Raw genomic sequence first — 24698 nt, 5'->3', positions numbered from 1 at the left:
CTTCTCTCTGAACTGAATTTAATTGAAATAACATGGATCTCCAGTTCTGGAAATTACAAAAAATAAAAACAACCAAAAAACCCCAAACAAACAAACACCCCCCTCCCCCCAAAAAACCCAGAACCAATAAAACAATCATTTGGGATACCACTGAGGTTTGTAAAAGAGCTACACTAAGAAATCAAAGTAAGAGAACAGTTTTATTCTACTAAAATACAAAAGCAGTGGCAACAGTAAGAATTTCCTCCAAGTGCATAAGAATATATAGACACTAAATTTATCCAAGGCAGTCTTACCTCTTCACAACCTTTCTCTTGTGGGTTTTTTTGTGGACTGCACTGTGAGCTGCCTGAAGATGTGGTTTTGCACACTGATAACAGTATGGAGGCAGAGGACACAGACAGACCAGGGAAGACTGTGATTCACTGGCACCTGACACTGAGAGTTTGACAGAACTAGGCCAATCACACAAAAGGACTATATAGCCCAGAAGGGCTGTACTCTGCTACTTGAGAATGGAAACAAACGTGTATTTACACTGACTAATTAAAAATCCAAGAAAACAGGCACTGCAGCTTTTTCATAGCATGGGAAATCAAAATGAACTTTCTGACACCAGTAGGCCTAGCCCTAGCTGCTGAAAGCTGCTTCCAGCCAACTCCCTTCCTGCGTCAAGAACAATGCTGATCCCTAAGTCAGAAATCATAAATTTGAAGAAAGGGGGTGGAAGCCTTGAGAATTTTTTGCCACCTCAAGTCTAATTGTCTGATGTCTTCAGGGTCAACCCAATGAGTTGACACAACTACTTGAGAAAGGGCTTTTCAAGGGCAGCAGGAATTCACTCTGTAAAGAAGTCTTTTTCTAGGATAGGAACTTGGGCCGTATCCAAGGCCATGCTCTATACTCAGGAAAGCAAAGAAGCTGAAGGTCCAAGTAGTACATAAAATTACAGGGTTGTACATATCAGTGAGATTATTCTTAAGATTTTCAGCACAAAGATCTTCCCCACTCAGAGCCTTTCAGTGTTCCTCTGTGTTGGGCTAAAATATGTAATAGAAGACTTCCTGAATTTGTTTTGGAAATGAATGCAGTTAACAACCATGAGGAGTTCTATTAAAAGGCAAAAAAAGAAAGGGGAAAACCTAGTATAAGGCTTCAATTTACTTCATAGATAAAGCAATTATTTTCAATGGAGATGAAATACAAAGATGCTTCCTTCATCACAGGTTTATCAGGAACAGTGCTTTTAATGACCAGGTCTAAACCATATGCAAATCAGTCATCTCACTGAACCAAGGCTGATGTGCCCTAAGGAGCCTCCAAGGTGGGTATGAAGGTCTTATTTCTTGAACTGGAATAGGAGAGAGATGACCTTTTTGCTCAAGTCTTTCACACCACATAAAAAAATAATCCAATAAACTCACATTTATTGTGTTTATTTTAGGAGGCATGTTTGGTTTTAAACTTGATTGTTGAAGTATATTCATTCTTCAAAACAAAACCACACGTTTTTGCTTGCTTCCTTCCTTTTTACAGTCCATAGCAGCAATTGTGCTCACCAGGTTTGGCACTGAAACAAATAATTATTATTTCTAAATAACTAAGGAGTCCTCCAAGAGGAAACAGCATTAATCACAAGGTCCAATTTCAGAACCCAATTCTAAAGGGTGAGCTCGCCAGCCAGGCTCCTCAAACAAGAAATGGAGAGAAGTAGTCTCCTGCAGAGGCTACAGTACTTCTCTGACTCAGCCTGAAGATAAAGCCACCCTCTTCAGTGACCATGAAGGGAGTTGAGCTGGCTTAGATCAACCTGGGCAGTTAGATACCTAAGTACGGCTTGGGAATATCTCCCCTCAAAGATCATTTATGGCTAAATTTCAAACAGCAAGGCACAAACTCCCTTTTTTTTGGGGTCCAAGGTAACAGTGAAAGAAAGGATGCTTGCTCATCTTGGCAAGAACTCAGCTTTCACTTAAATGCTAACAAGAGGTTACTATGTGGGGGTTTTGTTCTTTTCAGAGGTGAAGAGTCACCAATCCAAACTGATGCCAATGAAGCAGTTATATTCAGGACTAAGAGAAAACACCAGCTCCTGCTATTTAAGTAGGGACGTCATCTCCTCCTCTGTAGGTTGCTTCTCCTAAAGAGATACGAATCTTCTGTCGAAGACTGGGGTGTTTTTTCTCAGCACAAAGCTTTTTCTAGATCATTTAAACAAACTTTACACACACTGACTACCTGTTACCAAAACAAAAGGACCAGAGATCTATGTGCTGCTTTTCTCTTGTGCATTCCCTGCAATGAACTGGCATCTGCCTGGGCCCCCTTCATTAGCCGTACTTCTAGGACAAGACACAACCACTCCCATGTCGAATAATGGCTATGGAAAAAAACCCCAACATAATAATGCAAGTTTCTCTGTGAACATCAAAATTACAGAAACTTGGTCTCCAGAGATAAGCATCCCATTGCTAGATTCCTTGAAGCCAATGAAAAAAGAGGCACTTAATGAAGCATGTCCAGCAGGTACAGTATTTGGAGCAGGTCTGTCTGATGTTGGTGCCCTGTTGCAGACCTCAACAGTGCCACCTGAACACACCTGAACTCTGGGAGGTGAAGCTGGGCACAACTTGACTGAAATTGAGCAACAAATTGCAGATCAAACTGGGACTTACTTTCTGACTCTGGTCAGATACCTGCAGTATTCACATTCACCTTATGTATTAGTTACAAATGGTGCTTGTCCCTATTTTTAAGCTATTGTCAGCTCCTAGGTCTATTATTTTGTGTGCAGACTCATTGCTATCTTAACATAAACCAATCTCCTATGCTCAGTGTGAAAAGCTGTGAATATTGCTTTTCTCAGCTACACAAACTTCAGATGCATAAAACCTATAACCTCAGAGGAGGTAATTAAAAGTACAGCAAAATTCTGCACCAACCCTTTTCCTTAGCACTTGTACATGTGACCCAAGGTCAGGAGTGGAAATCAGCACCCATCACCAATTCTCCCACACTTGCAACACGGTTTGGCTTTAAATCACATTAGCAGAGGTAGCAAGAAACACCAAGTATCCATGCATGAAATATGTGAAAAGCTAGATAGTTAACAGAGCTGTTGGTAAAGCTTCTTGTACAGAGAAACATTAGCCCTTGTAGTACCACTGAAAGGAATGGTTTGCCACTCATTTTGGTTAAACCCACCACTGGAAGCCAGGACTGGAAAAGCCCTAATGTGTGCCAGCACTGTTTTAGAGCCGTGGGTATTTAAGCCAAAATTATCAGAGAAAATATGTATTAGTTTTCAGCACAACCTGTCACTAATTATTCCGCTCTATCAAAATAGTACCCAATCCCCACACCATTAAGCAGGTCAAACATTTGGTTAACAGCTGTCTTGACAAGACTGGAGTAGTAGATGAGGCCTGTGAATTATTTATTTTGGCAGTATAATGCTGCTACTTCTTTTCTACCCTCCCAATCTCCACTGTAGAAACAAGAATGCATCCTGTGCTGGACGGTGATGGAGCGAGAGTATCTACCAAATGACAAGAAGGGTCTGTTAAACAACTGTGTGTATTTCCTTTTTCACATCTGCTCATATATTTAAAGGCAATACAACTTTCAGAAAGCTGCTTAATATTCAGACAAAAGATAAATTTCAGGATGAATTAGAAGGCTGTCGGTTTTTAATTTAGTGACACTGTTTACGACAAGTAATAAAGAACGCTTCTGCATTTCACAGTGTGGTCTTAAATACGTCACCATGAAAATCAGAGCTTTCACAGGGGTGACACAGAACCTGAAAAGCGTCTTAAAATTTGTAATAATCTTAGAGAGCAAACACCAGTGAGCAAAAATCAGAAAGCTGATAAGATGGCTTAGTAACTCTGAAAAAAAAGCCCTGCTTGCCACTGGAAACAGTTAACAGATAATGAGCATGCCTGTATGATAACCAAAATCTACACCCGTTGTTACATAGGCCAATCAACACAGGAAGCAAAAACTTCTCACAAGGGGAAGAGACCCCATCTCTTCTCTGATGCTGTGTTCCTGTCTCCTGGAAGGAGAGGAAAGGGGGTGGTGAAGTAGAAATCCAGTTTTCCCCCTTCTCTATATCCTTATCACCCTCTTGCCTTGGCCTGCAACATGGGTATTAAAATTCTGGTAACCCAGACAAGCATTACTCCTACCTTCCACGTATGCAATATCTCCAGCGTAGCACAAATCATGCCAGGATGAAGAAAAGCTGACAGAAGAATGAGAACTGGGGATGTGGAAAGGGCAGTATTGTTTCTTTTAGCAAGGAAGTGTTTTGCTCTCATCTAACTCTTGCTGTAACCAATGAAAGAAAATCAAAGTTTACAAGTTATCACTAAAATCTGTGGAGTCTCCCACGCTAGAGATATTCAAGGCCTGCCTGGACAAGTTCCTGTGTGATGTACTCTAGGTTACCCTGCTCTTGCAGGGGGGTTGGACCAGATGATCTCTTGAGGTCCCTTCCAACCCTTGGGATTCTGTGATTCTGTGAAAATGGAGTAACACTTGGCAGTAATGTTTGAAACAGAGATCTACTTGGATAGAAACATCTAAGAACAGTGGAAAGATCACAACACTGCCACAGCTGAAAATCCTCAACCATTTTACCAGTTATACAGCTAGCTACTGTGGGGTGACTGCAACAGAGCTGGAAGCTCAAGACTCCAACCATGCGAACTAGGATGACAGCCTGATGAAAAGTTGTCAAAACAAATGTTTCCACAGAACATTTCCATTTTGATGAATCGGCTTTCTCTACAAAAATAAACTGTCAGATAATTCCACACCAACTTCAGCTAACTGAAAATCCTTTAATGAAAGCGTTACCTCTTACTTCACCATTTAATGTAGTTTATATCATTCATCTCCTTAAATTAAGGCAGCAGGTCAGCACCTCTGTTTCTTTATAAACAGTTCAGCAGCACATTAGCACAATATATTTTGTATTTGGGGATGCAGCAATAGAAAGGAGTGCTTTTATCACAAACACTCCTTGAGTCTGTCCCAGCACCCCCCAAGTGTTCCCAAAACTGTTTATACTTATTCTAGGCTTTAAAACACATTTTTGCTTTTCCATTTCTAATTCATCTAAATTATTTGACAAGCAGTGCTGTTACAATGAATGTGCAACAGCACAGCTGCTGCTTCATATGGTTTAAAACACAATCACAAAAGGCTGGCATAGCACTGGCCTAGGCCTACACCATTTGGGCAGACAGAATTCCAGTACCTCTTCCAGCAGGCATATGCAGGAGTGGGAGGAAGGAAACGAAAAAATAGACAAACACACTGTGCTCGCAAACCAGCCAAGTAACATCAGTGTCTTGAAAAAGTAAGTTAGGGCAGGACTAGTGACTGACCCAAGATAAAACAAAATCATCAGATCAAACAAAACCTAAAACTACAACACACCACACAAAGAAGATTCACAAGCAAAATCCTCATTCATCCCTTGAAAAATACTGCAGTAAGCAGTGTCTCTGGACAGTGACACACTAGTAATTCATTCCACCCAACTTACAGTGATTTGGCAGACCACACCGCTACCAAAAATCTTGTCTCTCTAGACACAGTATACCACTGAATGTGTGATGCTTTTGTAAAATTACGTGCTTGTAACTATTGCCATTTCATGGCATAAAGTCTTCAACTAAATGTGTACATAAGCAGTCCTTACCTGAAGAAGGAAGCTGTGCAAAAGATGCAACCCAACCATACTGTTATTTTCTAAACACTCACCTTGTGTAAAGCATCTGTTGACATTTTAAGAATGACCGTGCTGTCTGGATCTCCATATCATGGCCCAATCTGCTTCTAAACACAGGAGTGGAGCCTTCATTATACCAAGCGTTACACACAGAAACCTTCCCTTTGAGAGATCGCCTGTTCATCTGCACAAATGGTTTCACAGCTTTTAAACTTAAATTGAATAGCATCTGACCCTCAGCTGAAATACCCAGTTTCCAGGCTTCCTGATTCCACAATACCACCATTCGCCAGGCTACATTTAGACCTTTACAACACTGGAAACTCGCAGCTCATGCCCTTGCAGATAACAAGCCACCAACTAAGTGCTCCCCATAGCAATTGCCTATTTCAGGCTTTGTGCATGTTGTGATTTTTAAACTATCACCTCTACACTTAAAGACAGAGGAAAAAATATTTCTCTTGCAAACAAGGCCAAACATATTCCACAACAACCACCTTTACGTTCTATAACATCAATCACCTTCTGCAGAATAAATTTACTGTCTCACCACATGGCTCTCACTGTGGTCTAGCTTGGAATACATCCACAGCTATGTAACACAACCCAGCCACATGACTTGCACCACTATCACACCACCACAGACCCTGTGTAACCTGCCACTGCTTGCTCAACTGCAGTGCCTCAGGAGTTTTCTTAGCACTTTGAGTGACAAGACCAAAACATCAGCTGCTTGGCTGCAGTAGTTTCTGCCATCTCCAAGAATCAAAACACACAAGGTGCAGATGAAGGGGGAGACACTATGCAGCTCTTAAAATCACCATCTTTGAAGAGCCCTGCCTTTAACCTAAGCATGTGGAAATCAGCATTTTGAACAGGCTCCCTATAGCCTATGCAAACCTAGATCTGTCCATCTCACATATGTGAAGCTGTTCAGTCAGTTATGTGCAGCTAGAAAAAGTCAGTTGAACAGTTCTGTGCCATGGAAGCACACACAACCTCTACCCACCAACTGACCAACTAAGTGCACAAGGTAACAGCTGCCTGTAAGTGGACTTTGGCTCCAGCCTAATACCTACCTTTTCCATGTGTTGGTGTACATGCTAGTCACAAAATCAGTCCACAAATCACACAGTATTCTACTTAAATGTTTCCATGCAAAAATAAGCTAATTATATGTATTTTAAAAAGTACCTACTTCTGTCTCTATGAACAAATATCTCAGTACATTTACCCTACTCAAAGTCGCCTTGGAAATTGTCACAGACTGGGAAGACAATTTTATAACTGAGTACACACAGTGTTACCATTAAAATGCCAAAACAACTGAACAGTATTTTTCTTCTGGCAGCAACAAGAGTTTGTCTTTGGGATCATTCAACTTACTTCTGCTGACACATTTTTCCCACTCTTGCGCTCCTGGAGACACAAAGGCAAAGTGCTTCTTTAAACGAATTCATCCAATAAACACTGAAACACGTAAAGAGTGACACAGAGACGCAACCCTACAATGAAGATTAAAGGCTGAAAAAGCAGAGGAACTCTTTAAAAAAGTGACTGGCAAAACAAAAAAGTTTGCTTCCTTTTATGATATGTGAAACCAACTCTGCTTCTGATAGTAGCAAAACATTTGGTTGCAGAGAAGTGGCAGAAGGCAGAAAAACAGCCCAGAGTTCATGTGTTTTTGAGGAAGACACTTCATCAAACCACACTGTCCCCAGTACCATGGTTTTGTATGTTATAACCTCCTATCTTTCCACTTCACTTTTTCACCTGCCCACATATAGCATAGTGCTAGACCCAAAATTCAGTCAAACCTGTGAAAAGGAGACCAAGACTGAACTAAACTTGAATTCTTAAAGAACCCACAGACCTCTTCCACTATTAAACTGCAGCAGCTCTTCCTGGAGAGCAGCTCTACGTCCCAAACCAGAATGCTGCCATGCCCACTACTGTCTCTTAATTCACTGTCTGACCACAGAGAATTTATGGTTTTGAGAACTTCAAGCACCTCGACTCCTAAAGAGGGTAACCAATCCATCCATGGAAGAAAGGTCCTGGATAAGTAAGACACTTAAGCTCTGAAATAAAACTGGGCATGGCCATTCTTGTCAACAGTTCCTATTGCTCAAACTCTGGATAAATTGGTGTAATCAGATTAACTACATAACAGGGCATGCAAATTGCATAACTCAGCCTACAAATGTCTAGGTGGTGATTGCACCAGGCCATAAATCACCACTTCATTAACTTACATGATTTCTTGTGCATTGAAACACAGCTACCTTAAAACGGTGTTGTCTTCAGTTGCGCAAAACAGGGTAATTCTAGGTGAAATAAAATTATTTAAGGTCAAAGGGTTTGTTCTGTACACAGTCTGCCTACAACCTTTTTCTCAACTCACCAGATACAGCAATCGTCCATATTATTCTATGATTTTGGAGCACTAGGATTATTTAAGACTAACAACTCTACAGTTAGCCATGCAAGAAAACACCAAACTATCTTTGTGAAGATTAATACACAGCTCTTGACAGTACTGAGAAAATAAAAGCCAGAGCATTGCCACTTTGTAATTCCAGAGGGACAGGCTGAAATGAAGAAACAAGTCATGTAATGTCTTCAAAGTCAGTCATAAAAAAGGCTAACTGTTCCCATAGATTTTTCTTATTGTTTCTAAAAAAAGGAGCCAGAACTTTTCCATCAGAAAAACATTAGCAAAACACTTACAGAACATATGTTTGACAAGCTGTGTCTTATGTTCATGTGAACTTCTTGACCATGGTCACTCAAGAGAAACTCATCTGGAAGCAACAGGCATGATGAAAATGGCAAGCACGGAAATAACCTGGCACTTGTTCTCACTACCTAGCTTGTGCATTTTTCAGATTCTCAACAAAGCTCCATTTTATAAACCAGGTCTGGCATACACTTACATAAGGGAGAACAGCCATCCCTTACACTATTTTAAGCGTGATTTTGGTCTTTCCTTACTTAAGAGAAAAAATACTTAGATTAAGCTTTAGGACCTTAAGGGGGGAAGGAGAGGGAAGAGGGAATTGAAGTTAATATTCAGCAGTTCCTGAAAAGAAATTTTATACAGCATCTAGGTCCTGCAGTAAGAAAACAGTCATTTAAGTCTGGACACTGGAATACCACAAACTCCCTTTGCACAAAATCACAATTCTCCACCTAAGCAGCATACTCAACACTGCCATGACAAAGTAACTATTAATGCTGTGATTTTTATCTGTCCAAGCTTCACAGTCAACCACAACAAGCCAGCCTGAAAAACCAGGCAGTTCACAAGACAGACTCTAAGAACCTTCATTAAGGTACTCTGGAAAACAGAACCTCAGAAACACTTGAAAGCCACAGCCCCAGAGGATATGCTTAATGTTTACATTATATACATTCCCGCCAAAGTTGAATGCAAAGCATACTTTGAAAATTTAAAGTTGGAAAAGTGGATGGTGTATGTGGTGGGGGCAAATACTGTGGAGAGGGGGAGAGAAAGAGAAGAAAGGCACAGATAGATAATCTTGATAAACTAACTAGCCTAACGCAGAAACTTCACTGAGTACAACTGTTTTCAGGTTACTACTGACTTTTCCATTAGAACAAAATGATTTTTTTTTAATTTTTAAAATATATTCATTTCATAAATATACTTTGTAGCTAACTGGCTCTGCAGATTTTTTCACTGGCACAAAACAATTTTTTTCTTACTTAAGCAGACAATTGTCAATTCAGGAATTAAATCCCCAAACAAATTCAGTCTTGCAAATCAACAATGGAAGAGTCTTATGCCAAATCATTCCTGAGCAGGAGCCTATGACTTCTTAATCTGTAATACGACAGGCAGCATCAAGTCAAGGTTTAAGTATCACGTAACTACCATTAGTTACCATGACCTTCCACTCGATTTCAGGAGTGTTCTCTTTAAGCCTATTTAATTTTTCAGGGTCACTTTCTTTCCCTTCATTTAGTTTTAAATATAGGACTTCTGCTAGTCTGTAAAAGAGCTGTCAGGCAGCTTTTCCCAATCTGTCAAACTTTACTTCTCATTTTCATAAAGTTACTTTTAGAGTAACTTAAGAAGTTTCTCTCTCCTCCATCTTTTCATCCTTTCAAAAATACTGATAGATGCTCCAATCTATTAGCTTCAGGACCACAAACTCCTAAGTATTCAGCCTGCATCCTGCAAAACATTTAAGTACATTTTTAATTTTGACTAAGCAGTCCTGTCAAGATCAGTAGAGCAATCACAAGTAGTGTATGCCTATACGGGTCCCCAGATAAAAGTTTGAAGGCTTTAGCCTCTGGAAGACCTACACTCAAACCAAGTTTTTCCGTAAGTCCATTCAATTTTTAATGGGTTGACTTCTGCAACAGATTTCAGGCACTTCTTGTTTGTTGATCCTTTGGTGCACGTACTGTTAATAATTTACACCAGTGAACTCTACAGATAAAATATGCATACACACTTGCATATGTCAACAGCCACATGTGTGCACATGCAAGCAAATATAATGTAGTCCACTCTCTTTATAAAGTCACATCTCTTTACTCAAAGTTTTGACTAAGGTTATGTATTTCTAGGGTGCCACATGTCAAATTCTGTAAGGGAGCTTTTCACATGTCATAAGGAGGATTAAAGGAACATGTATGATGCTTTGGGAGATTTTACAAACCATGCAGGTGGGTGCGGGGAAGTCAGTCCCAAACTACCCAAACCCATAGTCTGTCTCATGCTGCGTGTTTTGAAGAAGCACAGAAGACAACTAATGTAACTCACTAATACTGATGTAACTCATCCATCACAGCCACACATGAGAAATTGAGCTCAGAAGATTCCAATTTTAGATTACTAGCAGTTGTTTGCAGAGGGCCAGGCTTCAAAAGGAGAGAGTGACAAAGAACTTAAATAGGAACCAGAGCTCAAAAATCTTAATCTTCCCACCCTGTTGCACGGGTGGCCCTTTGGCTCTGTAATCCTATTCTCACTAGAAAAAATGGGAAGACTTCTCTGCATCCAGACAGCCCCCAGATGACCATAAAGCCTATCAAAACTCAAAAATCACGGAATCTTTTTCCCAGTTGTTGCTTGGCTTCATTTCAGGTATGTCCTGCCAGACATCCAAAAGCTGATGCATAGAAATCCTCTATATTCTGGATTTTCCCTTTTTTCTTTACCTTTGTTAGCTGATTGTCTGTGTAAAAGCAGTTGACAGCATCCATTTTATACAAAGGGATTTTATACAGAGAAAACAGAATATGCAACAACAGGGCGATGGGCTACAGTTCATAGGGAATCTGGTCTAGGCAAGGCAAGGCAACTTGGGACTGTAAGCAAAGAGTCTCTCTATGTTTTGCAGTTATCAACAAGACTGCCCTTTGACTACCTACAGAACAGTGGGCAAAATACTCTGGTTGTATAAGCTGATGAAGTTTCACCCATTCTAATGAGACTAAACCAAATATATTAAGATCAAGAACCAAGTTCAGGAGCTCAGAGTTTTCCCAGTCTCATTTCTGCATTTAACTAGAAGGACATTTTTATGCAAGGAGACAATTCTTCTCTAGTTAAGTAACGAATTTCTGTCAAACCTCAAAAACACATTGTACTTCTATGCTTTCATAGCATCCATCTCTTTAAATCCATATTTGGTTTGTAGCTATAAAATGTTGATTAGGACTGTATAATTTATCTAATGCTAAAGCTTTTAGTGGTTCTGAGCAGCAATCAGACCTTCACCAAAACAAATCTCTGGTTTCACTATTCACTACTTTGCCAAGCCGTTCTGCGCCTGCCAGCTCCATGATGAGTGCTGGCTTGAACACCACATCCAACAGTCCTTGTCAGTCAAGCATCTACTTTTATGCATGCCTTGGGGCCAACAGAAATTCGCAGTCCGAACCCCCAGCCATCACTTCTGGCCACAATAAGCACTATATTAAATGCTGTTTAAAATAGTGTGTCAGGTTATCACAATAAAACAGCAAAATCAAAATTACATCTTTCATTACAGCTTACTCAGAAGTCTTCCAGAGCTTAACCTAAAAGTTAGACGATAAGATCCAGCTTTATTCTATGACAAATAAATGCATGTTCAGTAAAAGAGCCTTCTACCTGAGAACTGAAGATGTCTCTATGCATTACTACAATACACAGCAAAAGAATCGCACAAGCTTAATTTGCAAGACAGTTTTGCTTATATGTAATTTTTAACAACCTGCTAGAGCAGAGATCATACTTATCCTTCAAATAAGAAAAATAAATTTCACACTTACACAGATTTCTTTGGAAGAAAAGCTCTCTGACTTAACAGTGCTTTTAGCTGCATAATCTCCTATCTTTACCACTTCTTACTTGAAGTGACAGAGAAAACTTAATACAACTAATACTGAAACATGGAATTAAGATGTAAAAGTGAGAAAGGACAAGGCTCCCATGAGAAATGAAAGTGTGAAGTATGTGTTAAACAGCCCTGGGGAAAGAAAGAAGGTGGGAGGGGGGGAGAGAGAGGCCCAGAACAGATACTCACTTCTTTTCCTTAAGAGAGTGGTATTTGAAGGATTCTAATTAAAAAACTACAGTCCAGAAAATGTGTTACTATTCTTTATATTTCTGCTCATCAGTCCAACAAAAGGTTTTCACATTTATGGGGTTTTAAGGTTTGTTGATTGGTTTAGGGGTTGTTTTTTTTTTTGGGGGGGGGGAGTGGGGGAGAAAGGGAAAAGAGGGAGGAGATGTTTAGGAGAGTTTGCTTGTCTGTGTTTAAGGTTTTAAGGTACAAGACAATTAGAATGTTCCAAGTATACTATACAATTAACTAGACACAGACACCGCATATTACATATACATTATCACCCACACATACGCATTCACATATGCATTTAAAGCACGCTATTTAACATCTAGAGCATTACTGTGGAACAGCATCACTGGTCCATCTGAAGAGACTGCTCCCACAGACAAGGTTCAGGTTTTTCTGTTGCTTTCTCTTACGAGGGAACACCCACAACTGGGCCAAATGTTTTAAAAACAGCCTGTAAGGGGGCATCCCCTACCAAGGAAACAGACACACCAGAAACTCACCACATGAGCTACACTGATACGACAAAGAGTTAGAAGTAGTAAGTCCTTCTCCAAGTGTCAAGAAGAAATCCAAAGTACTAACTTTTGCTTTGCTCAGGTCATTTTCAGGTCTTTTGTACATAGATCCTGAAACATTAGTATTGTACTGGTTCAGATACAGGCCAAACAAACAACCCTCGCACACTGACCATAATAAGAACCATCTTCTCCTGTCCTGGAGTCACCACACAAGCTCTAGAAACACTTATTTAGGTATTTTATTATGTTACCTCACAATTTTTTTTTTTTATGTTACCTCACAATTTGCTTGAAATCCTCTACAACGCATTAACCTGTGACAATTTACCTGACCACTCTACAGAGAAGACAGTACTGAAATACAGTCATTCTCCACAGGGATAGCCTTATTTTTTCCAGGAACACAGCCAAATAGAAACGGTTCTTCTATAGACTTTTTCTTTGTTAATCATGCTGAACTTTCAAACAGCTGAATGCTATGATACTCATTTTTTAAACAAACTTAATCCACAGTTTAACTAAAGAATATTATCAGCCTGTTTCAAATCATGCCAGCAAGTGGATTTATAAGGTTTTTTCAAGAAATGAGCCTGCCATAAATCAATCTTTTGTCAGCAACATAAATCCAATGATCAACTTCTTGCAGAGAAACAAAGGTGACTTTCTGCTCCATTTTCTACAATGCAGATCAAAACCTGTGGTCTGAAGTTTGGACCGAACTTTAAGCTCTAAAATGGACATATTTCAGTCACTACCCAAAATGCTGAGGGGGAAAGGGAGATAACCTAACTCTCAACCAACCAATCCTGCCTTGATTTTAAATGAAAAAATATAAGGATTTTTTTTCTCCAGTATTCCTTCTTCCATCCATCTGCACATTTCACAAGCCCATGAACAAGCAGACTCCTTAATGATAAAGCCAGACACTAACATGGCTCCCCTTTATCCACTGTGAACCAGTGATTATACATTTCTGCTGCAAATGCACTGGTGAAGTGTACAATATGCTGGCTGATATATCACAGCAAGAATTGGCAGTATAATCTCAGTTTATGGCAGAAAGTGTGGTTTTGACAGTGAAGCTTATTTAGAAAGGGAAGATGATGGTCACAGGAGGGACAAAAAAAGCTTAAACCATGCTGAAGTGAGCTGTACTCGCTAAAGGCTAATTTTGCCAATACATTTCTTCTGCTGCAGATCTGCTTTTTACATGTTGTCTGTAAGACTCACCAACATTTCCAAAAAAGTCCCCTCCAAAATACCCTGCCTTGAAATGCTGGAGATTACAAACAAAGCCCTTCCTTCAGATGAAGTATAAAAAATAATTTCTTGCAGCAATTTTCAGTTATTAAGCTGAGACAGCTGTGATGGTTTTAGTGAGCAACTGAAAGCTCTCTCCTACAAGTCTTAGTAGATGTCCTGGATTCAGAAGTAATGATTTCCTGACAAACATGGCTAAGTTATGCAAGTTACACTGGGGGGAGAGGAAGATTTTTTATTTACTTTATTTTTTTACTCTGTCCCCTTGCCCAGAAATAGCTCGAACATTCCTTTAAAGCCTGTTTCCTTAACAGCAATGCTACTTTGAATTTCTCCAGCCAGAACGCAGAATGAACAGTGTATCAGATTATGACTCTGCTGTAAATTAATATATGGTCCTTTTGACTTCCCTGTTAACAGTTATTAGAAGTTGTCTCAGGATTATTTTAATTTTTTTAAAGTGTGTGAACAAACATTTTTTAATGAATGTCTGGCTAGTGATACTTACCAGGAGTCTAAAATCATGATTTTACAAATCATTTTCCTTGTGTTCACCCAGCACAAAGCTTCATTCAAAACGTTGTTAGTGAAAACTTGTTTGTTCACAATTTATTTATTTATTTGTTTATTTTTTAATACAACAGGTCTTCATAGTCTAGACTTAGATGCTAAATTATAATTGCAGGGACTGAAAATGCAGATAAACGGAGGCATGCCCAAAGACTCATCATCACCAGAGGTTATTCATGCAGACCAGAAATTACTACCTCAGTTTAAATACTTAGCTCTAACCTATTAAACAAATACTGCATGCAAATATCTGAAGTTCAGATTGATACTTTACAGCAAGTTGCATAAAACTTACTAATTCTTATCACTGCAGCACTGATATTCACGTTAAGGGACAGCCAAATCATCCTCTTGAATTATCAACAGACAATCATTTAACATTCTATACTCACAAGCCTCACTGGAACTAGTCTGAAACGGAAGACACAAAGTGAAGAAAAGCCAGTGAACTTAGTGCTTTGACAAGACATTACTAGCTTATTCACAGGAAGGTTGGCAGAAAGGAAAGCACAGACCTCAACTTAGCCAGTCCACAGTCTTGTTTTCTAGCCCAAGCACTAAACGAAGACGACAGGGAAAGAAAGGCTACTTTCATACTTGCATACAGCTAAAAAGCATCTACAACTTTTAAGACATCTAGGTCTACTCAAAATATGTTTGTCCTGCACAAGCCAATTCCATGAACACTAGTTTGATTTCTAACAAGAAAATTCTCTCCCACCTCCTTGCACAAAGGGACAACACCTGAACGTTAAATGTATTAGTGAATGTGCTCCTCTGAGTTCCTGGCAACCTCTGGCAGTAGGGTGAGGATAGGCAGTCAATGGCTGTAACACCTAAAACCAGCACAGCAAGATTTACAAGAGAGGTCACTGCTGCAAGCCTTCACTCTGTTTTAAATATGTGGGTTTCTGGTTACCTTCGTTCACCTCCTCCTTCAGGTGAGGTGAAAGAGAGGAGGAGAAAGAAATTAACATTTTGAGCTGGCAAGAAAAAGGACACCTTTACAATTTTAGCATCCAGCCCCATGGAAATAACCTAGCACAGGACAGGAAACCAGTATCACGTGAACCATACATGACAACTCTCAAACAAAACTTGTGAAGTTTTGTGAAAGAACCTGTCAAAATGAACAGACTGTCAGTGAGACTAAAACAAAATGCAAAAAAAAAAAACAAACAAAAAAAAACAAACCCAAACCAAAACCTAGAATTAATATTCAGTGGTATTACAATAAGTGAATAGTGTCTGATCCTGTTTCCAGAAGCCACAAAGATCTTCACAGGACCAAGAGCTAAACCCCAAACTCACGCTTCTGAAGCAGAGGGAGCTGCAGAAGTTCTGGGGCAGAAGATGGCAAGGACATCTCACATGTCATGCTAGCCTCTTGCAGGATGAAGCGCTGCTTTGCATGCTGTTGGGTTTTGAAGCCTGAAGCATAATCCTGGCCTAGGCAATCTTCTCTGACTTGCAGTCTCCCATGCCTAAAGATTCAGGTCACTCAGCAGTCCCTGTGCTAGGATCATCCAGCTGCTAGCAACACCAGTGCTGCATTTCAGATCTTCCAAGAGTTACATGGACGGCGAGAGGCAAAGCAAGCCACTCCTGACACACTGTCATCAGAAAAGCCTGCGCAAGACTACTGCTATCTTTGTGTTAGCTTCATTATCTTTAAGTCACAAAAAAAAACACCTTTTGGTTTAATATCCTAGCTGTTAACAGAATCTAGTTATCTATTTGCAACCAACAACATCTGATTAATAGAACCTCCTTAGGTGAAGAAAGATTAAATACACCTTATAAATCTCTGTGCCAACACCACAGGAGTCTGCAGATTTCATATCAGCTTAATACTTAATACATATAAGTCATCTACAAAACCTCAAAATTAACTCCTTACTGCACAGGCCAGGCTACACAGCAAACAATTAGCTGACTGCACTAAATCTGCTGCCTCTGAAAGATGTTAGTATCAGCAGAGGAGCAGAAGAAAGATTTTCAGCCAGAAGCAATATTCCGAAGGAAGAGGTGGCATCAAGCAAGAGAATCTAGAAAGCAAACCTTCAGTTATTTGCATTATTTTTGGAATTTACATTTAAGGTGCCATTTTATATAATACTAACTTGCATGCAAACAAAACACCCTTCGCCTAACAGGTTGCTTTTTCTATTTTCAGTGTTTTTCCCCCAAAATCAAAGATTCTGTAACTGTTATTAGAACTGTCCATGTTCCTTTCCTTATATTGTTGTATAACATGTACCACTCAACAACAAACACTACCAGTTCCCATTAATCTTTCGTTATGATGTGCAGATGTAAGCCCTGTACTACAATTGTTTTTGTGCTTGACATGCTCAGACGTCAAGTTCCCAACTTGCAAAGAAACAAAAGAAGTAATTCTATAAAGAAAGCCAGCGTTAAGTATTACATGTATTCTCTGCAAAGGCTTCACATGAAAAAAAATAAGAGAAAAGTCTGCTGGGGGAGAGGCACATGTTAAAACTGAAGATCTTCCCCAACATGCAAAAAGTACTTCATCCAGAAATCAACCTCAGCTGTCATAAAAAGTGGTGTAGCTTTTTGTACTCTAACTCCATTCATTAACTGAAAACCTTTACAAGCTGAAAGCTTTACAAGAGCTTAACAATTAAGGTAACTCTATAGAGTCACTTGATTTAAAACATGTCCTGAAAAGTAAGCAATCAGTCAGCACTTCTGGGAAGCACTTAAAATTCCCTTTGCGGTGAACAATACATCTAGGAGTGAGAAAAGCTAGTTCATTTTGATAGTGCTTCTTGTGAAGAAAGCTGTTCAAGTTGTCTGAAAGGCAATTTCTGAGGAACTGTAACAATGATAATGAATGTCCCTGAGGACAAAAGGGCTGTACAAATTTAAAAAAATAACAAGAAAACAGCAGCACAAATATACAGTACTGCATTTTCAAGCAGTACTTGTGCAAGAATCTGAACAGGTATGCCTTTTTTCACCGTTTTTCATCTCGAGCGTTGAAGCAGACAAACCTCTTTTCCACTTGCTCAGCTTTCATGTGAGCAGTTCCTAAACCTGGTGCTCTCCTGCACTCGGTGGTCTAACACCTGGTCTTCCCCGGCCAGTCAACATTAAAAGTGCCAGAGTATGTGTTATTCCCAGTTGCCGATTACACTAAGAGGATCTCGTATCTAACACAGGTCAGGACTAAAAGGTTTCAGAAAGGATGACTAGGACCGAAGATCCTTCCTGAAACTGCTCTGAACCCCCCAACTCACTTCAAAAGGCTGAGCAAGTACCCCATTCCCTTCCTCTTTATCTGATGTCCCTTCTCCTCTTTCCTGGTACACACATAATATTTTATTGAGTATCAAAACAAGTAAAATAGAAAAAAGTGAAGTTACAGTGTATGAATGTAAGAAATGAGAAGCTCAAACCTCAAAATGTACAGAGGAGATGGTACATTCTTCTCACAGTAAGAGAAGTCTAGACATTTTAGGTCCTGATTGCTTCCTAGACAAAATACCAGAGTAAAAATGAGACTTGGCTGTTGTACCTCAGTTACCAAATGGTTTAGTTTCTATTAGTAAATGTACTGCATTTGTTATTATTGATAACAGACATGGGAATGAAGTCTAACTTCTACTCCAGTGTTTTGTTTACACGTATATCCTCACACACAATTAACAGTTGGTTTTGGTAGCAGTAACAAAGGCTACCCAAACAAGTTCATTCTTTGATTGCCCCTACTGTGGCTGTAACATGGTCTGAGAGAGTCCAATCATATTCTTCCAAACCAAGAGCACTGAGTAGCGAGTGACCTTCAGAGAACAACCACTGAGTATCTCAGAGCAGATAGGTTGCTAAAATCATCAGGGTTAGTGAAACAATTTTGTCTATGTGGGACACAGCCAAGAAAACACATTATTTGTGTCTACATATTGGTGCTAGCTTATACTGTTCTTCACATTTCATTTCAAAATAATGGTTTTAAACTGAAATAGGGTAGAAATTCTTCACTGTGAGAGTGGTGAGGCACTGGTTCAGATTGGCCAGAGTCGTGGATGCCCCACCCCTGGCAGCGTTCAAGTCCAGGTTGGACAGGGCCTTGAGCAACCTGGTCTAGTGGAAGTTTCACTGCCCATGGCAGGGTAGTTGAACTAGGTGATCTTCAGGTCCTTTCCAATCCAAATCATTCTATTAGTCTATGAGGTTTTTAAGTAAACTGTTGGCTTTCTGGGCTGCAAGCTCACACTGAAGGTGGCTCATGTTCATTTTCTCATCTACCAGCACCCCAAGTCCTTTTGTGCAGTGCTGCTCTGAATCTGTTCTCTGCCCAGCCTGTAGCTGTTTCTGGGATTGCCCTGACCCAGGTGTAGGACCTTGCACTTGACATGGTTAAACTTCATGAGGTTGGCATCAGCCCACCTCACAAGCATGTTGAGGTCCCTCTGGATGGCATTCCTTCCCTCCAGCATATCAACCGAACCACACAGCTTGGTGTCATCGGCAAACTTGCTGAGGGTGCACTCAATCCCACTGTCCATGTCACCAACAAAGACGTTGAACAAGATCGGTCCCAACACCGATCCCTAAGGGACACCTCTGTTTACCCACCTTCAGTCGGACATTCAGCCACTGACCACAAATCCCCATGTGCGTCCATCCAGCTGATTCTTTCTCCCCTGAGTAGTCCATCCATCAAATTGATGTCTCTCCAGTTTAGAGACAAGGATGTTGTGTGGGACAGTGTCGAAAGCTTTGCACAAGTCCAGGTAGATGATGTCAGCTGCTCTGCCCCTGTCCATCAGTTCTGTAGCCCCATCAGAGAAGGCCAACAAGTTGGTCAGGCAGGATTTCCCCTTAGTGAAGCCATGTTGGCTGTCACGACCCACCTCATTGTTTTTCATGTGCCTCAGCATAGTTTCCAGGAGAATCTGCTCCATGATCCTGCCAGGCACAAAGGTGAGACTGACTGGTCTATATTTCCCCTTCTTGAAAATGGGGTTATAATCCCCTTTTTACAGTTACCAAGAATTTCACCTCACTGCCATGATTTTTCAAATATGATGGACAGTGGCTGAGCAACTTCATTTGCCAGCTCCTTCAGGACTTGCGGATGGATTTCACCAGGTCCCATGGACTTGTGCATGTCCAGGTTCCTAAGATGGTCTCGAATCTGATCCTCTCCTATAGTGGGCCTAAGGTCTTCTTTCTCCCAGTCCCTGCATTTGTCTTCCAAAACTTGGGTGGTGTGGCCAGAGCACTTGACAATGAAGACTGAGGCAAAGAATTCATTGAGAACCTCAGGCTTCTCCAAATCCAGGCTAGCCAGTTCTCCCATTTCCTTCCAGAGAGGGCCCACATTATCCCTAGTGTGTATTGTTTGCGACATGGCTATAGAAGCTCTTCCTACTGTAATTCACATCCCTGTACAGACTCAATTCCAGCTGGGTCTTAGCTTTCCTGACCTAATCCCACACTTTCTGGACAATATCTCTGTATTCCTCCCAGGCTGAATTGATGCTTGATACGGTATCACATTTGAGAAATTCTTTACATCAGCTACACTTGACAAATACACTTTAATGAAAAATAGAACTTGTGGGTAATGATGACACTCGTGTAAATTTGGCTGCTGAATCACTTATTTTCCTGAATTGCAAGAGTTTCTGAAATTATATCTGGAATAATCATCAACTGAACATAATACGAGATGGATTAGACTGCAGGAAAATGAGAGGAGTTTTGCTTTTCCAACTTTCAGATTTTATTAACTGTTTTAAGATCCTTTTATGTTTTATTCCTACCACTGTCTGCCAGAGAACAGTGTGAAACCAAAACACATTTACAGAGCTATAAAAATGTAAACATTAGTGAAAGAAGCATGCATGCAAAACCAGTTTGGGATTTGGTTTTTATTTATTTACACCCCTGTGCTGATGCCACCTTTCTACCTACGATTCAAGTTTCGGAGGCCATTCTGAAATGTAATCAGATTCAATAAAAGCTGAAAAGTATTTTTGTCATAAAACTGTACACAAGAACTGCAATTTTTGCAACTGGGGTGTGGGAAGACACAAAGTGGTTTATTACTGTATTATCTTCCTAAAACATACCCTTTATACAGAAGCTCAGTAGTACTTGGCCTGTACAAAAATTTAGAAAAAAAAAAAAAAAAAAAAGACTTCGTCTTTCGTTTACAGTTGTTGAAGTGTTGTTTTTTTCCCTGGTTGGGATTTTTTTGTTTGTTTTGGAGAACAGGGGGTTAGTGTTTGGGGGGGTGGGGGTGTTGTTTAAGTTGTTTTGCTTTAAATCTAGGCACATTGAATTGTTTACTTATACTGCTTTAACAACTCATCAGTATGGAAAAATTTACAAATTCACTTTACTTTTGATCTATTTCATTTTTCTTCTTGTAGTTCCCTCTTTGTTTAAAGTATTATTAAAGAGTGCAAGAGTATGCAACCATCTAGTTTTGATCGGTATTACTGTACATACTTGGAAAATACAAGTACTCTTCAGAAAAAGACGAGAGTACGTTACTCCTAACTAACAAGAACCTTGGTCTCTCTGGTTACAAGCCAAATCAGAAACACTCTGTGGTTTTCCTCACTTCTCCCGGTTTTCAGATGGTGGGTGGAAGGAGCATGAATGTTACATCTTTTCTTGCATTCTTAAGTGGTTTTAGAATCCAATAAAATAAAACTAATGCTATAATTGGATGCAATTTATAAGTTGCAAAGAGATAGCAAAAGGAAGCTTTTCCCACTTCCAGAGCTGGAAATATAAGTAATGCAAAAGAAATAAGTTTCCTATTTATATATTGCCAAAGGCCTACTGAAACTGTGAAAGAAAATATTCAAGATAGGACATTTCTATGAAGTTTGGGAAAAAAGCCATGTTTTACAAGAAGACTTCATTCTTTTGGAGGGAAAGACCCAAACACACAATTTCAACACATTATAATGTATTATAATGTAAAGGAGCTGCAAGCAGCTAAAACAGCCCTTTCCTTTCCAAAGAAATAATGCAGTGATTTCACCCCAAGAAAACGTTGACTAAAAAAATGTGAAATGGCAGTACAATAGTCATTTTCCTGCTTGTTCATGAAAAAAGATATTGTAAGTAAGATCTGTACTACAGATTAATAAAAATACCAAAAGATTACACAGCATCAGGAATATTCCATTAGACAGCCACTCTGGGAAAAAAGCCAGTCACTATTTCAAAGGTGACTAGCTATGTGATAACCTTAAGCCAGCCATTAACATAACAACACCAAAACCACTACTGAATTTAGTTTTTCTGGCAATGACAGCTTGTCCCAAGAACAGAATAAAAAGATTACCATGTAAAGTCACATCCAGGGACTGAAATGAGAGCTGGGAAGAATTTGACCTGTTCTAGAACGGGCTAAGCCAAAGCACAGGGCTTCTTAAAACAAAAGTTCCCTCAAGGGTCAGGACAGGAACCCTTAAGTGCTAAAATGTGTCTCAAATTGTTATGAATACAGTATGTGGATTTCTTTCATTTCTTTGGCCATTTCAATAAAGCATGAATATCAACAACGAACAAAACTCAAAAAAATCCTGTTACTTGACACTGCAGAGAAGTACAAGCCTGTTCACAGGCAGCTAATGGCCTTTCAAGCAGATTATATCAGGTTTTACATTAAAACTATTCCGTTCCCGTTCAGCTTCTGCCCTGTTGCCAGAATAAATTTCTAGTACTTTTTCTTTAAATCTGATGATTCCTAGTTGTTCACAAACCAGTATGAATTTCAGACATGCAGACTGTTTTCAAATCACACTAATACAGAACAGCAAATAATGCCTTCGGCCTTGCATAACTTTCAAAAAAATGGCCTTGGATAACTTCCAAAACGGTACTGTCACTTCATTCACATTCATTTAACAAACAAAAACTATCAGAAGTTTTAATATTTGTAATTATTATATTTTAACAAAGACTTACCCTCTGGCAGGATCTAAGGCAATTGCTCTGGGTTGATCCAATTCTTGCCAAAACAGAACTTTTCTCAGTGATCCATCTAAATTAGACACTTCAATCCGATTTGTTTCAGAATCTGTCCAGTATAATTTCTCTCCCAGCCAGTCACATGCCAGCCCATCAGGTGACAGAAGTCCAGAAATGACCACATTTTGTACACTCCCAGATTTATTGAATTCTGTTCGTTTAATGGCTTCTTCACTGACATCACTCCAGTATATCAACCCCTTCACAAACACAAAGTCCACTGCTGCTGCGTCCTCTAAGCCACCCACAATCACTGTGGCATTCTCCTTCCCGTTCGCAGCATCCACCAGTCGCAGATCACGTCGGTTTGCATACAGCAACAGCGGGGCAGCTATATGGAGAGAAATCAGGGGTGGGGGTATAGACAGATGCATTAACACCACTCATATTAAGCACAGTTTGCACTATTATGGTGCCTCAGGCCACAAGTAATTTAAGAAATTTAAAAATAATAATTAAAAGGTGGGGGGACATTTTGTAGTTTGACTAAATAGCACAGACCTTCAGCCTTTCAACAGTGCTTCAACTGAAGATGTCACCTCATAATAGGCAGCTCATTATTCTGGGCTGTGCATTATTAAACTAAAATTAAAGAATAAGGGAGAGAACAAAGAAAATGGGGGTCGGAAGTGCCCAAATGACACTGTTCTGTAGAGCAGGATGCTTAAGTAAGAAAGACAAGGGTAATGCAGTTTTCTAAGCAGTCAGTGCTGGCCCACTTGAGCAGAGATTGCGTGTCGTCCCGTTGTCCATCTGTCCCCGTCCCCCCCCCTAATTTAGTAATATACAATCCAGTTCCATCAAAGCCTAATTCATGTCAAGCTATCAAAGCAACCTGTATGTTGATACTCTCTGAAATTATATATCTCGGACATGTTACATATAATCAAATACAAAATGAATTGCATAGCCTGAGACAGATGTTGCTTTAAAGCGCTGCAGTTGGTATGAGGAGTTAGGGAGAAAAACAAATCTACAGGAATGGACAACATAAATTCTTTCAAACTCAGCTCTACCACTCCTGTTTACTTCTCTAATACAAAGCCTCTATTCTATATGCTTTATTTGTTTACTCCATCAGCTTCAACCATCTGTATATTCTTCTCGCACAACACCCAAAATAACTAATGAAAAGAAGTAACCATGAAAACAGTTTCTAAAATGTAATATGGCTGTTTAATTGTCCTTTACCACAAGCTACATATAACATTATGGAAATTCCAGCCTCATACCTACTTCAGCAAAAGATTAGGAAAAACACTACATTTGTGTAAAGCAGACAATCACATCCTTTTGCATCCACTATGAGAAAGCATTTCTACCTTTTCCTGTGTCTCCTTAGCCACTCTACATCACGGCTGTACAAGCAGCATTCAGATACGTACTCTCATTGGCATACTAAATGCTCCTCTACCTGTAATCACACAGCTTCAACAAAAATCTTGCAGATTCATTTGTCAGCATAGGTGAGCACTTTAAACTTCAAGCAGCATGTATATTCTAACAAAAGGGTTTAAATTTATAGAGCCAAAGACGCGCATGGTTGAATAACAATGTCAACGGCTACATTGCGAGGAAGGATTCAGTTCATTGTATGAGAAACACTGAAATCAGAAATACTAGCACAGGTGTCAGAAAATTCAAAAGCTAATTTCCAAGATTTCATTACCACAAAACTATCAAAGACATTGCCCATATGTGCACTGGGAGAAGCTGACGGACCTAAAAAGCTCTACCTCCAAATAAACAAGTTCTGCTAAATATGTTGGAAGCTCTTTCTGTCTTTTTTGTTTTACTGGGTTTGGGTTTGTTTTGGTTTTTTTTGAGGGAGTGGGTTTTTTTTGTTTGTGTTTTGTGAAGTAAATTGTTTAGGCTGTCATCCTAATTTCAGAAACACTGAATATGAATTTACTTATGGCAGTCTTTAAATGGGAAGTTACCAAAATGGAGGAGGTGGGGAAGGGAGTTTTCTTG

At 39.7% G+C, this 24698-nt stretch overlaps 1 protein-coding gene across 2 annotated transcripts in view; it reads right to left on the bottom strand.

The window, feature by feature from the left end:
- LRP6 (LDL receptor related protein 6) overlaps positions 1-24698 on the bottom strand; it is a 127602-nt gene that overhangs the window by 89414 nt on the left and 13490 nt on the right. For both annotated transcript variants that reach the window (XM_061358490.1, XM_061358499.1), the window contains exon 2: positions 22662-23055. In XM_061358490.1, the coding sequence (XP_061214474.1) occupies positions 22662-23055 (394 nt within the window). The remainder of the gene's footprint in view (positions 1-22661; positions 23056-24698) is intronic.

This window comes from Neopsephotus bourkii, unplaced genomic scaffold (assembly GCF_033783945.1).
Source record: "Neopsephotus bourkii isolate Nb327-2 ecotype Australia unplaced genomic scaffold, CSIRO-AGI_Nbou_v1 NB_107, whole genome shotgun sequence".
Classification (NCBI taxonomy): domain Eukaryota; kingdom Metazoa; phylum Chordata; class Aves; order Psittaciformes; family Psittacidae; genus Neopsephotus; species Neopsephotus bourkii.
The sequence above is the reverse complement of the archived record's forward strand: the minus strand, read 5'-3'. Positions and strand labels throughout refer to the sequence as shown.